At 42.2% G+C, this 13,780-nt stretch overlaps 1 protein-coding gene across 1 annotated transcript in view; it reads right to left on the reverse strand.

Annotated features, from left to right (window-relative positions):
- Window positions 1-13,274, reverse strand: part of LOC146173258 (venom metalloproteinase BumaMPs1-like) — a 35,529-nt gene extending 22,255 nt beyond the window's left edge. Inside the window, exons 1-4 of the mRNA XM_084584387.1 lie at window positions 13,096-13,274; window positions 8,606-8,778; window positions 5,814-5,906; window positions 4,964-5,102 (exon numbers count right to left, since the gene is read on the reverse strand). Coding sequence (XP_084440513.1) covers window positions 4,964-5,102; window positions 5,814-5,906; window positions 8,606-8,778; window positions 13,096-13,141 — 451 coding nt within the window. The 5' untranslated portion in view covers window positions 13,142-13,274. The remainder of the gene's footprint in view (window positions 1-4,963; window positions 5,103-5,813; window positions 5,907-8,605; window positions 8,779-13,095) is intronic.
- Between the last annotated feature and the right edge of the window lie 506 nt (window positions 13,275-13,780).

The raw sequence follows: 13,780 nt of genomic DNA on the forward strand, positions 1-13,780 counted from the left end.
GTCACGTGAGAGGCGATCAAATGCCTTTTCAGTGTCTAGCTGCAACAGCGCTACTTGACTCGCGAAAGCGTCATATATACGTTGTAAAGCATACTTCTTTTAATGTGAATAAGTCTAAATATTGTGCGCCCTTTTATATCACAAATCTTGTCTTTGCAGGACTCCTTATTACTGTTATAGTCTTTTAGCTAGTACGCTCATAAATATTGCTACGAAGATGACGAAGCGGGCAGTGGCGCGGGGCGGAGCGCTCGCGCCAGGGCCGCTGGCTATTAAAGCATATTTCATCGTCATGTCATCACGTCGTTCTGTTTCATTTGTATCTACGTATTACATCGCTTGTCATGCCACCATGTAACAATATTTTATAATCGGTATTAGTGAGAGTGATTGGGCGGTGGGCGTCTACTGAGGGTTTTTTTTGGTATCACCACCAGTTTTAGGTATCAGAACCAAATGAACAGTAGGAAACGATGGAGGTACCTTTTTTATGATGGGGGCTAAATCGCTCAGTAAAAGAACAGCCACTCGCCAGTTTCGCTGACGAATCATCCTTTTCTTCAGCAAAGGTCGTCATGTCCATCGTCTGTAGGCTCAATGAGGCAAACATGCGGCCTGACTGTTCTTAGTCATTAATGGCACATAAACCTGAACAAGCAGTCCTTATAGAAACGTTAAAAGTTCGTGGCCTTGTTTCGCGGCGCAGGTAATATATCAGTTGAGCCGTTAATTCTTAGAAAATAATGTGGACGTCACTGCAGTTCAAGAAAATAAGGTTGGAAGTCGAGAACAGACAAGAGAGAGTGTATGGTTCAACCTTTCACTTCGAGTTATCACCTGTGCCTTTGTTACTTTGTGTGCAGGCATTTCAGGGGGCTGTGCTCTGTTTCTTCGAAATAGTTTTAGAATTATAGTGGAGGCAATCATAGTTTGCCAATCCGTCCGCCAGCTGGTTGTAGGTTCTGAGATTGATGATTGCAAATGTCGAATTGTCGGTATGCACCTAACAATGTCCAAGAGAGAGATTTCTTCTAACGCTTTGAAATCTCCTTGATGAGATACAGACCTATAGTTTGGCTGGGCGACTGTTTGTTGTTCAGATAATCGAATCCAAAATTAATCTGCGTCTGGCAAGAGGGGCATTTTTCTTAATACGTTAAAAAACGACTACAATTTAAAAGATGTTGGCCATTTGTTGACAAGTGACAGCACGCGAGCTTTCACTCATTTTCAGGGATCGAGCCAAGCGAAATTTGTTAGGCATATATTTTTTGGAGATGTAGCTATGACGCAACAAATATTTCACTAAACCCGCTTCCTTTAGAGATCACATTTACTCATTTTTATAACAGGCAATGATGTAAAAAAAGCCTTAATTCTCATGGGGTTTCGTTAATTTAGCTAAAGGAAAACCAAGATCATTGCTTACGCGGAATCGGACAATGTATTTGAAAAATGGGAAGCCTTAAATAATGATAAATGTTGTGCTACCGAAAGCACCGGGACGCTTCTCGACAACGGGAAACTAAACGAAAACGCACGTCAAAATCTATTGAGCTTTTAAGTTAAGCGGCCTGGTCAGTTTACCAAGGAAATCAAATAAATTGAGGACTAGTTAATCAACACAGAAAGGCATCTTGGGGTAATGGCAAGAGCGATATTGAAAAGGCTATGGTTATAAAGCCGCCAACAGACGACTTATTGATGAAACGTACTACGCAAGACGTAATGAGATCAAGCAGGTGTGGTACAGAGATAATGAGATAATGGGCTCAATGATAACAGTGTTATGAAGAAAGCATTCATTGAATATGATCAACATCTGTTTGGTAATCCAAGGTTAGATAAAGAAAATTTTGCAAACAAAAAAAGTTACTTAGGCATGTGCCGGTTTTCAAAGAAGAGAATAAAGAGCGCCTTGAAGCCACGATAGGCTGCCATTGATGATTTACGCACATAGACGTCACCTGGACCCTATGTTTTCCGTGCTGTCTTTTATAAATCGTTTTCAATTCTTTGTTGTGACTTCGTGGCACGAGACGAAAGTATTATGCTGTCACAGCAGCCGACCACGCCTCGTGTAAAACTGCAATACACTCTCGCGCTGTGCAGTAAGCAACATCGGCTTCATGAAGTTCCATCTGCCCCGCTCCTTCATTTAACACAGGTAAATACGCCATACACATACGCTATCTGGTCGAGTGCTGTTGAGGTCCGCGATCGTAGTGCGGGGCTAATCGACCAGGTGGCGTGACAGCTGTCACGCAAGACTTACGTGCCTCCCTGTAATTGTGAGGAAAAGACGTCTTCGGCTTTGTGGCTTAATTCAGGCATATAAATCTGGCATCCACAAACTCGCGGTAAGCCTTTTCAAACAAATTGTAGCTGAGGGCTTAGAGCAAGCGGCACAAGCCTCATAATCACTAACGTAGCAAGGACGCTGCCAGCGACTTTACAAAAGTCAGCGTAGAATGAAGTGTTGTTCCAACTCCGCTCATACTAATAGGGTAAAGCACCAATCAAAATTTAGCGAAGCTTGCATAGGAAAACGTCCCTGGACAAACACCCGAAAAAAGAGCTTCGCGCTCTGTTTATTGCAACAGTGCTTCTATGTGCATGTTAACACTAACATCATCATGTCGAGGCGTAAGAACGCTCAGTAGACCTATATGCTGTACAGATTGGAATAATTACGATCACCGTTCCGATCGCTTTCAAGAGAGAATGTTGGATATAAAAGTAGATTCCGCAGCAAACGAAGAAGGTGCCGCCCACGAATGAACGAATAAAAAAAATGCAGTTCGAGCGATTATAAAAATTTGCAAGACGCTTGAGCTTCTCCTCAAGAGTGGGCGTGGTAGTGCCTTCAACACTAGCTTTTCATTCCGCGAACTGTTCGCGTTTAGAGAGTGGCGCAGAGCTTGCCAAAGTGGTACAAGTCTTGTGCAAAAACGCAGTATGCGTCTCTTTTCTCTGTGGACAATTACGCAAAATTAACGGTATACATTTGTATGTACACATGTCTTTGTTTGGAATCCCCAGTGAAAACTAGCTCCAAACTTAACTAGCAGATGGCTGCTAAATGAGAAGCGAAATATTGAAACTACTCTGAACACCGCGCAAAGAACTGTTTCCTTTCGTCACAATTTTCATGCAAATTCACGTGCGTGTTTTTGCTGCCCTTTTTTTTTTTTCGAAACATTTCGCAACTCTGGATTCTGGCAATGCAGGCGGCTTTTCCGGCCAAACTAATTTTCAGTTCAGTTCAGTCGTTCAGTCGTGTCCGACTCTTCGTGAGCCTATGGACCATGTCACGCCACGCTTTCCGGTCTCCAACTGTCTTCCTAACATCACATAACTTCATCTGCAGCGCCTCGAGGATGCCATCTAACCATCGCGTTCGCTGCCTACCCCCTCTCCGGCGACCCTCAACCTTTCCCAAAATTAAATCTTTCTCCAGCGACTCCTCTCTTCTCATCAGATGACCAAAGTAGCTGAGCTTTAACTTTAGAATTTGACCCTCCAATGAGCAGTCAGGGTTTATGGTCGACAATATCGGCTGATTTGATCTTCTGGCAGTCCAAGGAACTCTCAAGAGTCTTCGCCAGCACCACCAATCAAACGCGTCAATTCTTCGGCGTCAATTTTAGTCAATATCGAAAAACATTTCAGTGCAAACAGTAGATTTGCTCTTAAGCAGTGTCGACTCATAGAATTTCTTCCATCAACACACTCACAGCTTATGAATTATGGGTGGCCGAGACGGCGGAAGCGCGCACGTATCACTAGAGCTTTCGCAGAAATTATTTTGCCCTTTTGTGCCCCTCAGACCTTTCCAACAAAATAGGTTTGTCTTAAAACCTTACCGAAGTCAACCTTACTTTTGCTTTCTAGCCGCGTGAGTAATGTCTAAGTTTTCTTGCACTGAGGCACTCTTTGATTATAGTAGCGAAGTGATTATTACAGGTTCATATTGTTGCTATAGCGAGCTCGAAGAAAGGGCAAAATGATAAAGCGTTTCTCTAACCTGTTTGCCCAGCAGTAGTATTATAGCCAAAAGCAACGGCACAGCTAACACCTTGCTGTCGGCCCACAGATTGATGCTTATCAATCGTATCTTTTTGTAAGAGGCGACGTATTCTCAGCTCGCTTAGTGCCACTCGAGGTCATCCTCAGGAAAGCCGCCAGCTGCTTTTGCGTTACTTGCATCGTGAACACGAAATTCAACCTATCGTATAATGCATGCAATTTATAAGTGTCGAGGGAAGCTATGACAGTGTGTATTAGCACAGAAAAGGACAGCGAGGATGACAACTTAAAGAGTGTTTCTTGTTTTGCCTAACTCAGAGCGCTAGCATTATTTTGCTTGAAATAATTTGAGGGATTATCTATAAAGTATTGCTGCACACAATTGCTTCAAAACGTCCACTTGTCAGAACGTTAGCTCGACTGGCGAACTGAAGCTTCTCCCCTCTACAATTGTTCAGTGCCTCTTTCATACCATGTAGCCATCTTCTTTCTCTAGTTCTACCCTGTAATAAATACAGTGTCAGAAAGTGTCTTCTTGGGACAAGTTGGCAGCCTGTCTACCTCTCAACCTAAGAGTCATAGGTTCGAAATACCCTTAAAACTTGGAGAATTTTGTTCCGTAATTTTGATTTAAGATAAACGATTTGATTAGGTCGTTGACCTTCAATCGTCATTACATGCCACGTTTAACCTACATTTATTCGATGCGGCATGTCCCGTGTAACGTGGGGTGTTAGGAACTGCCGTGCGAGGTCATGTGGTTGTGACGTCAAGACCCTGGTGATAAATCAAGATTGCTGTTGCTCTTGGAGATTTTTCGCCTGTGTCATTGTGGGCATGGCCTGGTTTTCTGCGACACTGGAAACTTCGCTATCACGTAAGAGGAGCACTCCGCTTTCTCTAAATGGCAGGATATTATTGATTATTTTCTCACCTTTTTCTACACGTCTGAGTGTTTTATCAAGCATTTCGTCGTGGTCGATGTCGTAAATCAAGTGCGGAACGACGGCTTCTTGAGATCTCTCCAACACGGGTAAGGGTTGAATCCTGTGATGAGGGCCTACTAAACCCCTCTAAACAAAACAAAAGCAAAGGAGGCTCACTATAAACTCGCCAAAGGTATATGAATGTGTTCACTTCTTCGAGTTTATCAAACTGTTTTTTTTTTCGTTTTTATAGGCATTGAAAATGAACACGTTTAAAAAAAAGATTTTGTTCGTGCCCGCTACCCTACATATTGCGGCTCCAAAACCTCACTCAAGTATTGAAAAAAAAAAAAAAAAACCAAAAGACAAAGATCACGTTTGGTATTCTAGCAATAACTCAAATTGATCTTTTTGATTTGGGAACCATGATCGTAAATAGACCACTGCCACCTAAAATGGAGTGGGTACAAGCTATTGAAAAGGTCGATATATCAAATAAGGCTGTCTGTAGGCCAATGTCGTGGTACGTCGACATGCGTTTTTTCCTGTAAACTCCAAAGGCAGCGCAAAACCCTCATTCCCTTCCAAACGGGTGCCAAATCGTCTTTTCGGCAAGAATTTAAGCAATTCAATAGGTTGGCGGAAAGATATAATTACATCCAATTTTATCGCTAGAATCGCTGCATATGCACAAGGAGAAACGTCAACACACCCAAAAGTAGCCAGAGATTAAATTATAACTAAAAAAAATATTGGATACAGTGCTTCTCCGCACCCGTTTAAAGTAAGCCGAACTAATCGTTATTGACAAAGCGATGCCGAAAACTTTATTGGGAAGAACGTTGTTCCCATACCCACCATGGTAACACCAGCCTCGTTTCTGGTGACTTCAACCGCTGCAAGTTTCTCTTCGTCTTCATAAAGGTTCTTATTGATAAGTTCACCATCGTACTGTAAGAGAAGGAAAATATTGCACACTGTGACCAATAGGTGAATGATCATAAAGTCGTATTTCAAAGAACACAAGTGGCACCCTTCAGCTTTGAGAAAATTCTTGTTGCCAATCTCTCCATAGACCGGCAGTGGGAAATAAGTACTGTCGTCTTGACGGCCAAAATTTGCTGCCGCCGTGAGATAATCCTAGAGGCGAGAGGAATAAATCAGAGAGCGCAAATGGACCATACTGAAATGAATGAAATAAGCTCTTTTCAATTCGAAATTCTTAAATTCTATTTTATTATAGTCTAAATGTGCTGCTCAAGAAGGTGTACTACGTAGAATTTGTCCAGCGAATATGCTCAATCATTAAGGAAAGATTTTTTAGTGCTCTCCGTTGCTATACTTGTAATTGTCAACTTTTAATGCCTATAGCTAGTGCAGAGGCGGAAAAAGAACACCTAAAAATTTCTAAACCAGGCGCAGTTGCTGCCGATTTGTGGAAAGAAGTAGAGCCTTCGCCGAAAGTTGTCATATAGCTTGGTCTTCTATTGCAGGGTTTATGGAGATTATACAACTTCTTAGTTGCCCAGAGAACTGGAGGAACATAATCTACGGCAAAATATAAGGACAGACTCCTCGTCACCCTCTAGGTATTTGCAGCCTTGGATGGTATGATAACAACCGTAACACACAGCATGAAGTCAATTCTTTAGAACCGGACGCTTCTATAATTTCGGTAAAAGAATCGGATATAAACACACCGAAAAATTATTTATTGTGATGACTATTTGACACATTAACTTCATAAAGAACTACAGGCGAATTACGATATTATCACGCATAAATATTCTATTTAAAAAGTTAATAGCTAAGAGAAAGACGATTTCATGGAGAAGTAGAATATACTTACGCCTAGCCAACATGGTTTCCGTAACCATTATTCCACCTCTACAGCAGTGCTTTCAATGGCAGAAATTAACAGTGCGTTAAACAATAATCACATAGCCATAGGTGTATTTTTAGATTTCAAGGAGCTTTTGAATCGGCTAATCCTATTGCTGTTTTACTAAAATTAGCAAACTGTTTCCGGGGGATAACTATTAATTTGTTCAGGAGTTACCTAACAAATCATATTCAATGTGTAGAAATTAGTGGTTACCAGTCTTCACTAGGAAAAGTTACAATTAGAGTGCCACAGGGTCAGTCTTGAGCTCTATATTTTTTCATTATTTTTAAACAACTACCCCAGCTTCCTATAGAGAGCGCAGCCAGTTTTGTACGCCGATGACACAGCTCATATTATAACTCACAAGTCTTAAAAACAAGCACAGGTAGTCACAAATAATTAAGTGGAGACTGCAATGCAGTGGTTTAGACTAAAGAAGCTTTTACGTAGCACCAATAAAATAAATTTATAGTTTTCACCTCTAGCTGAAGACAGGGGCTTAAAACATGTGAACTATAAGTCGGAGGAAGACCCTTTCAGAAGAGAGAAAATTACAAGTATTTAGGAATAACCTTAGGTGATTCTCTCAAATCGGCTGTTCACGTATAAACGCTGTGTAAAACATTAACCATTAGATGCACCACTTTTATTAAAGCTGGAAAGCATCTCAACGTTCATACATTGCGTGTGTGGTCCATTAGATATAATTCTTTGTCATCTCGCATACCGCATCCAGTCATGGGACTTCATTTACTCAACGTACCTCGCACCGATCATTACACTTCAGAAAAAGCGTTACGAATAACAGCATCTATACCTTAGCACTCATCATCAAACCCACTCTTCCGAGTCCTTAACACTGTGGAGATGAATTACAGACACTGTCACTGCCGAGTCTCCACAAATACATTTGGAAGGACCCGCTGAGCCAGGTGGCAACGGGACAGCGACAGTCGGTTCAGCAGCCACGAAAACCTATCTGCGCGTGCTTGGCAGGCGTGGCGATGCTGCCGTCTTCTTCTGCGGCCGAACCACGATAGCATGCTACAACATCATTCGCTTTTAAATAATTCGTGATTGCAAAACCGCGCTTTTGGTGAGCACTACACTAAACGCATATATACCGTACAGTTCTTTCATTCTGAAGGTCCTTTCAAGTCACACTAGACACGCTCATTCCAATGGCCTCAATTTGCCTAAAACACACCATGTATATGGACGCCGCACCAAAGCATTTATCAGCGCTAAAGTTTTTAACGTCGTCCCTGTGGTGTCCGGTATCTGGACGAAGGGAGCGAACAGTCGCAGGGGCGTAGGGTAGACTTCTTATTTCGAACAGAGTGGGAATTTATGGGTTCGAGAAAAGAGAGAAAAGTGCTGGTGATGACAGCACGGGCTGTATAAAAAACTAATCTGAAACTTGCGCGAGTCCCAACAATCGCATTCAGCATTGCGCCCCTCTAGAACATTGCATTTGCTCTTAAGAAACGCCTTCTATCAGAACAGTATACCATACAAATATTGAAATGTTCACATGTATGCTGCAGCAATCGACTGCATAGATATATAGCAATTTTGTGATAGATCCGAGGCTAACTACTCGCTAAGGATCCAGATGCTCCAATTAACATGAACTATGTATATTGTTCTGTGCAATAAACGTGGTGATGATGTTATATATATTAGTAGAATGCTCCACTGCTCTTTTAATTAAGATATCTTGTTTCACAATGACAAGAATCCGGACGGAAACTCCGGCACTCACCAAATGCGTAACGGAGCGGCCTTTCTCATTCGTCAAAACACGAAACTCGGGAGCTGCCACCGTCGCTTTCCGCAGGTTCAGGATCAGACCATCGTGAACGTGCAGCGCCAGCCTCCCGTCGGATGAGCGCTCTTCGAGCAACCTTGGATACACGAGCCTGGGCTTCTCCAGCGCTGGACAAATTGCGCTCACGTCACATTTGTCGAAGCGGCACAAGCATGATACTTAGAATCTAAGCTTTGATAAGCAAGAATTCTCCCAGTCCGAAAAGAAAATGAGAATTTTCTGCCATTACAGTGGCTTATTTGTTGTGAGTTTGGCAACGATGATATGATAACAATAGAAACTTCTTTAGGAACATCTTAGCTTTGTGCACTATTTCATTGCCTTTTCGCAGTGAAATCACTCTAGGAATGCAATACCGGAAAAAGCTCCAGTACAGCAGTAATACCCGATGGCCCTAGTAAAAATCTATACCAATGAGTAACATTTTCTCGTATTTAGGCGAAATATTCGATGTACTTTGGCTGAGTTTTAACAGCATCGTTGGCTATAGCGACATAACATACGGCATGAAAAATATGTAACAGAGATGTGCAATGGCTTGAGGTGCCTCATGACCTATTGATGTGCCTTGGTTGCTATGAGATTAGTTTTCGTAGTGGAAATTGATTTAGTGGATCTCGGCCACTATGGCTCGATTTTGAGATGGATTCAGAAATGCCTCTGTATTTAAACTGAAAAAAGCCGTACCAAAGCATTCCTTGTAATTAACGATAAATCCAGAGCTTAACCTAAACTGCACTGAATGTTTCAAATGTCAAAAGTTTCCGCTTAGTTACACAAGTAAGCCGACCATTACAATTTGTGGTAGTACGAAGTTGGAGCAGAGCTTTCTTGAGGTGTTTTAGTTTTTCGATGTACTTAGGTGAAATTGTTTTGAAGTGACAGGTTTTTATACAGAAGCACTGAAAGCTTACTTCACATATCTTAACAGATAACTATTCTTCTACTGACATGAACTATTGATATCCGAGGCACCCATTTCGGTTTACGTTACCATTGATGCACTTTGCTACACGCCTAATCATTGCTCAATTATTTATGACGCGCATGTTTCATGCCAGAGTGCAGTGGCAGGGTCGCTACAGGGGTTTTTATAAAGTTTATTATGTGCATAGGCATGTACGCACTTTGGAAGAGGAGGTGCTTCGCTGTTCCCTCTCTCAGGGTGTCGGATTACAATACGCTACGGATGGCATTACATTGTATCTGTGTGATGAAGAGACTGCAGCGCTGCCTTAATATTTTTGACAGATACGACAAGCTTTCTGGGGCTGCTGTCAAGTTTAGCAAAAGTAAATATCTTTTATTTCGCAGGCCACAAGCACGCTTCATAGGTGCCCTAAAAATTACGCACAGTGACCATCAAGTTTCGCATTCTTCACTTTGCATCATAGGTAGCCAACCTCCGGGTTCTCCCCATTTCAGACCTATTTCGGATACGCGTTCCTTCACTCTCTCCTCACGACCCAAACCACTAGTCCCCCTCCTTCCTCTCACCCTCTCTCCTCGTCTCCTTCTAAATGAACGATTTCCATCCTACTCTGCCAACGAGCGGCAGTGCCAGCCATGGCAGGAGCCTTTTTTCGCTCTGCTACCACTGTCACAGCTGGTAGGAGACGTGTTACGCCTTCTGTGCCCGTGACTACGACGCGCAATTCAGAAACGGGCATCTAAAGTCTATGCTGTAAAAAGTCGTAAGCGTAATGAATACAAACTAGCATATAAATTAGTGCGCTTGGCTAGGGCGGCGCTACAAATACTATTTCTAATGGCATTCATTTAAAGCTCTCAGCTCATCAAAAGCTAGTCTAAAGGCCCGCACACACTTGTGACTCGCAGAGGTTGTGCAACCGTTTTATTCAAAAAGCGACTGCCGCAAATGGTTTCAAATGGTTGTAAAAGCGACAGTCGCAGGTCGTTCTAGCATTGCTCGATTTTTCAGCTTTGCGACTGCTGGTCGCAAACTGGTAACCAATAAGCGGCTCAGCTGAAGTCAGTGGAAGTTAGCTATGCTCTACACGATGAACCGTCAAGATATATGTCTTTTCCGAACGAGATAAGTTAGGGAAAGCAATCCGCGAACACATCTGTAAGTATGAACGTTGGCCCAGCTGAGTGATTCCCTGGTGGCATGTGACAACCGGTCACACGCCCTTCGCGACTCGCAAATGTGAGTGGGCCTTAACATGTTTTAAAATGCTTTAAAATGTTCGATGAAAGCGAGAAAGATATGAAAAGCAGCATTTAATGATAATTCCAAGCATACTGCACAAGGCATTCCAATCAGTTACATTGATCTGTGAAATAATTACACTGCTGTTTTTTTTTCTGTTAAGTCTTCCTTTCCCCTCTCCTCCCCCTCCCCCGCCCTCCCCCCCCCCCCCCCCCAAAAAAAAAAAAAAAAAAACAGAAGGTACGTACGACTAGCATTAGTGAGCAGCCGAAGATCCTCTTTACGCAACATTTTACAGACGCTGACACTATTTAACCTTTGTCCTTTTTTTACTGCAAGGCACTCGAGCCCTTCCTTTAATAAAAATCGAGTGAACATTCTTTGGTGGCCTAATTTTCTTCGTCCACGACCTAAGCTTCCCTTGTTCCGTTATCATTTGCCCCTTATTTTCTTTTCAGCACAATGAATTTACTTTGCATTTTTCCCGGTTATAGGTGCGTTTTATTCATATTGATAAAATAAAATGATAACTTATTTCATGTTTATTTCACCTTGAATGCAGGGTGACCTCACAAGCTCTTCGACCAATGCGGATGTTCGCAAAGCTCCACTGGCGACCACAACACCAGCTAATTGTCTTAAGGTTTTATTTACTGTTCATAGTCATCCACTTCTTAAAAGCCTTTAAGACTCATCATTACATCATTTCAATGTGTGTACATTATAAATATGCATTTTCATCTACTCTATGCTTAAGTGCATTCTATTTGGCCACATAATGTTGCCGTATTAGGAATTCGGAATATTTTAAAAACTGTAACTTTTACAAGAGCAGCCGTAAATGCAGTTTCATTGCATATTATTTCCGCATTTTAATTATGACAAAAAATTATCCGCTGAATGGACTGCAAATTCGTGACCAACGCACATCTAAGCATGCTCTTAAAATTTAGTTGATGCTTTCTACGCTCACATTCATAGTACGTTTTTAGTTTTGTTTTCACCTTCCCGCAGGCTATTGTACCGTATAATGCCAATGTTTTGGGGCGTCGAAAGGGATACAACCTTGCTTTAGAGATTTAAATATTGCCTGTGGTTTAATGAGATCGAAACGGTGTTTGTACATTGTAACTAGAGTACAGGGCTAAAAGGGTACTTGAAATATGAGTGACGGTAAAATGAAAACAGGTCTTCTATCTCTAATGAGAATAAGAAGGATAGGTTTGAATCTTTTGAAGGCATAACAATACAGGTATGGTGAAAGTATCCAGATATACCTGCCGGAGGATGTGAGCCTCCCGAATCGATAGGCTTTGGTGAGGGTCGGGGTAGAGTGAATGGTCGTGGCGTACATCATTGTGGCATTCTTTGAGATTGACGCAGATACAATATTCTGACCCCTCCTTAAAGGGCCTAGGCAATGGGAATAATTAAACGTATCCGGGCAAGATTCAGCCAGCTCATTTTGGTTCATCTGCGAGTGCCCAGGAAAGACTGGCACTAGAGGAAGATAGGCATAACTGCAAAGAAGAAATTACTTCCCGGAGTTGAACCACGCAATTGAGGGGTACGTCTACTGGATTTGATAGTACAGACTGCCGCCACGGAGTCATAGTAATGAGCCATAGCGGTGAACAAATGAGTACGTTGAGTTTCATCAATGATAGACAGGACCTCAAGCGAGAGGGTATCCAAGGGATGGAGAGACTAACCGCTAGTCTGCGTAGGAGAGCTGGAAAGAAGAGGATGAATAATGACCTAACTAGCAGAGTAACGACAACACACTTTGGAAGCATCCGTGTACGTCACTACATCAGTATCAAAGGGGGCCTATGATGAGAGGCAGCAACATTTCGGCGTATTTCATGCAGAACCGGCGACAATTTGGCGCCTGCAACAGGCTGTCAAAGTATTAGGAGCCTAAGTGTTGTGTCTCAACGAAGACTTCTGCAGAGAGCACTAGTATTCCCATTCTTGATTCTTCATCAATTTTCAACGCTAACTATTGCGAACTTAAACTGCATTTTCGGAAACATAGCGTGAAAAAAACGAGGACACAGAAGGAGGCAGATAAACGACAATAGCGTATCTCGGCCTCCTTCTGTGTCCTCCTTAGCCACGCTACGTTTCTAACTCACCTAGCCTAGCATCCTCGTTCTAGCTACGATGTTTCTGCGCACGTTTTCTTAAAGCAAGGCTATACCAATATACATTACTTGCACAATTTAGCTATTATTCTCAAAAAACTTACCTTTGGTATTATGTATGCTTAGAAGAACGAGACCGACCATCCACATTCTGGTCCAGCTTTAGGGACAGTGATACAGCACGAAGGTCCTTCTTGGCAGCTTATATTGTCAAGCTCAATGGCCTGACCTTATTGTAAGCAGTTAGAAATAAGATATCTCTTTGGCCTGCAGTCAAGGTCCACCTATGAGCGAGTTTTCATTTATATGCGTTCGCTTCAATCATTTCTTGAGCGCTATAGAATAACATTGCCCGCTCTGAGTCGGCTCCAAGAATCGCTTCTACACACACTTTCTTCTTTTTAAACAGGGGCGGTCAATGCTGACGCCCTCATATACGGTCTGGACACTGTATCTTATTAACGTAAAAGACCGTTCTCTATCAAATATTAACACTTTGAAGAGAGGTTTCGCTTATTTCATATTATTTGTTATTTTTGATTTGTTATATCTTCAGCACAAAAAGTTAAGCTTGTGTTGACATTTGTTTTAAAAAAGGGCAGCTTATTCGATGCCTTTTCGAGCGAGGCGACAAATTTTAGAGCCATAGCATTAGGGTGCCGTTCATTGAAACACGCAGTGCTGACCTCCTATCGAGATAGCCCCTCCTACTTGAGATGGGTGCGACGCCATGGCAAAAGAATATTTCAATGAAAAACTAAATCAGTTAGTCAAGTGCTGCAATCAACC

Source organism: Amblyomma maculatum, chromosome 11 (genome assembly GCF_055883805.1).
Source record: "Amblyomma maculatum isolate TAMU_Amacu chromosome 11, ASM5588380v1, whole genome shotgun sequence".
Taxonomy (NCBI): domain Eukaryota; kingdom Metazoa; phylum Arthropoda; class Arachnida; order Ixodida; family Ixodidae; genus Amblyomma; species Amblyomma maculatum.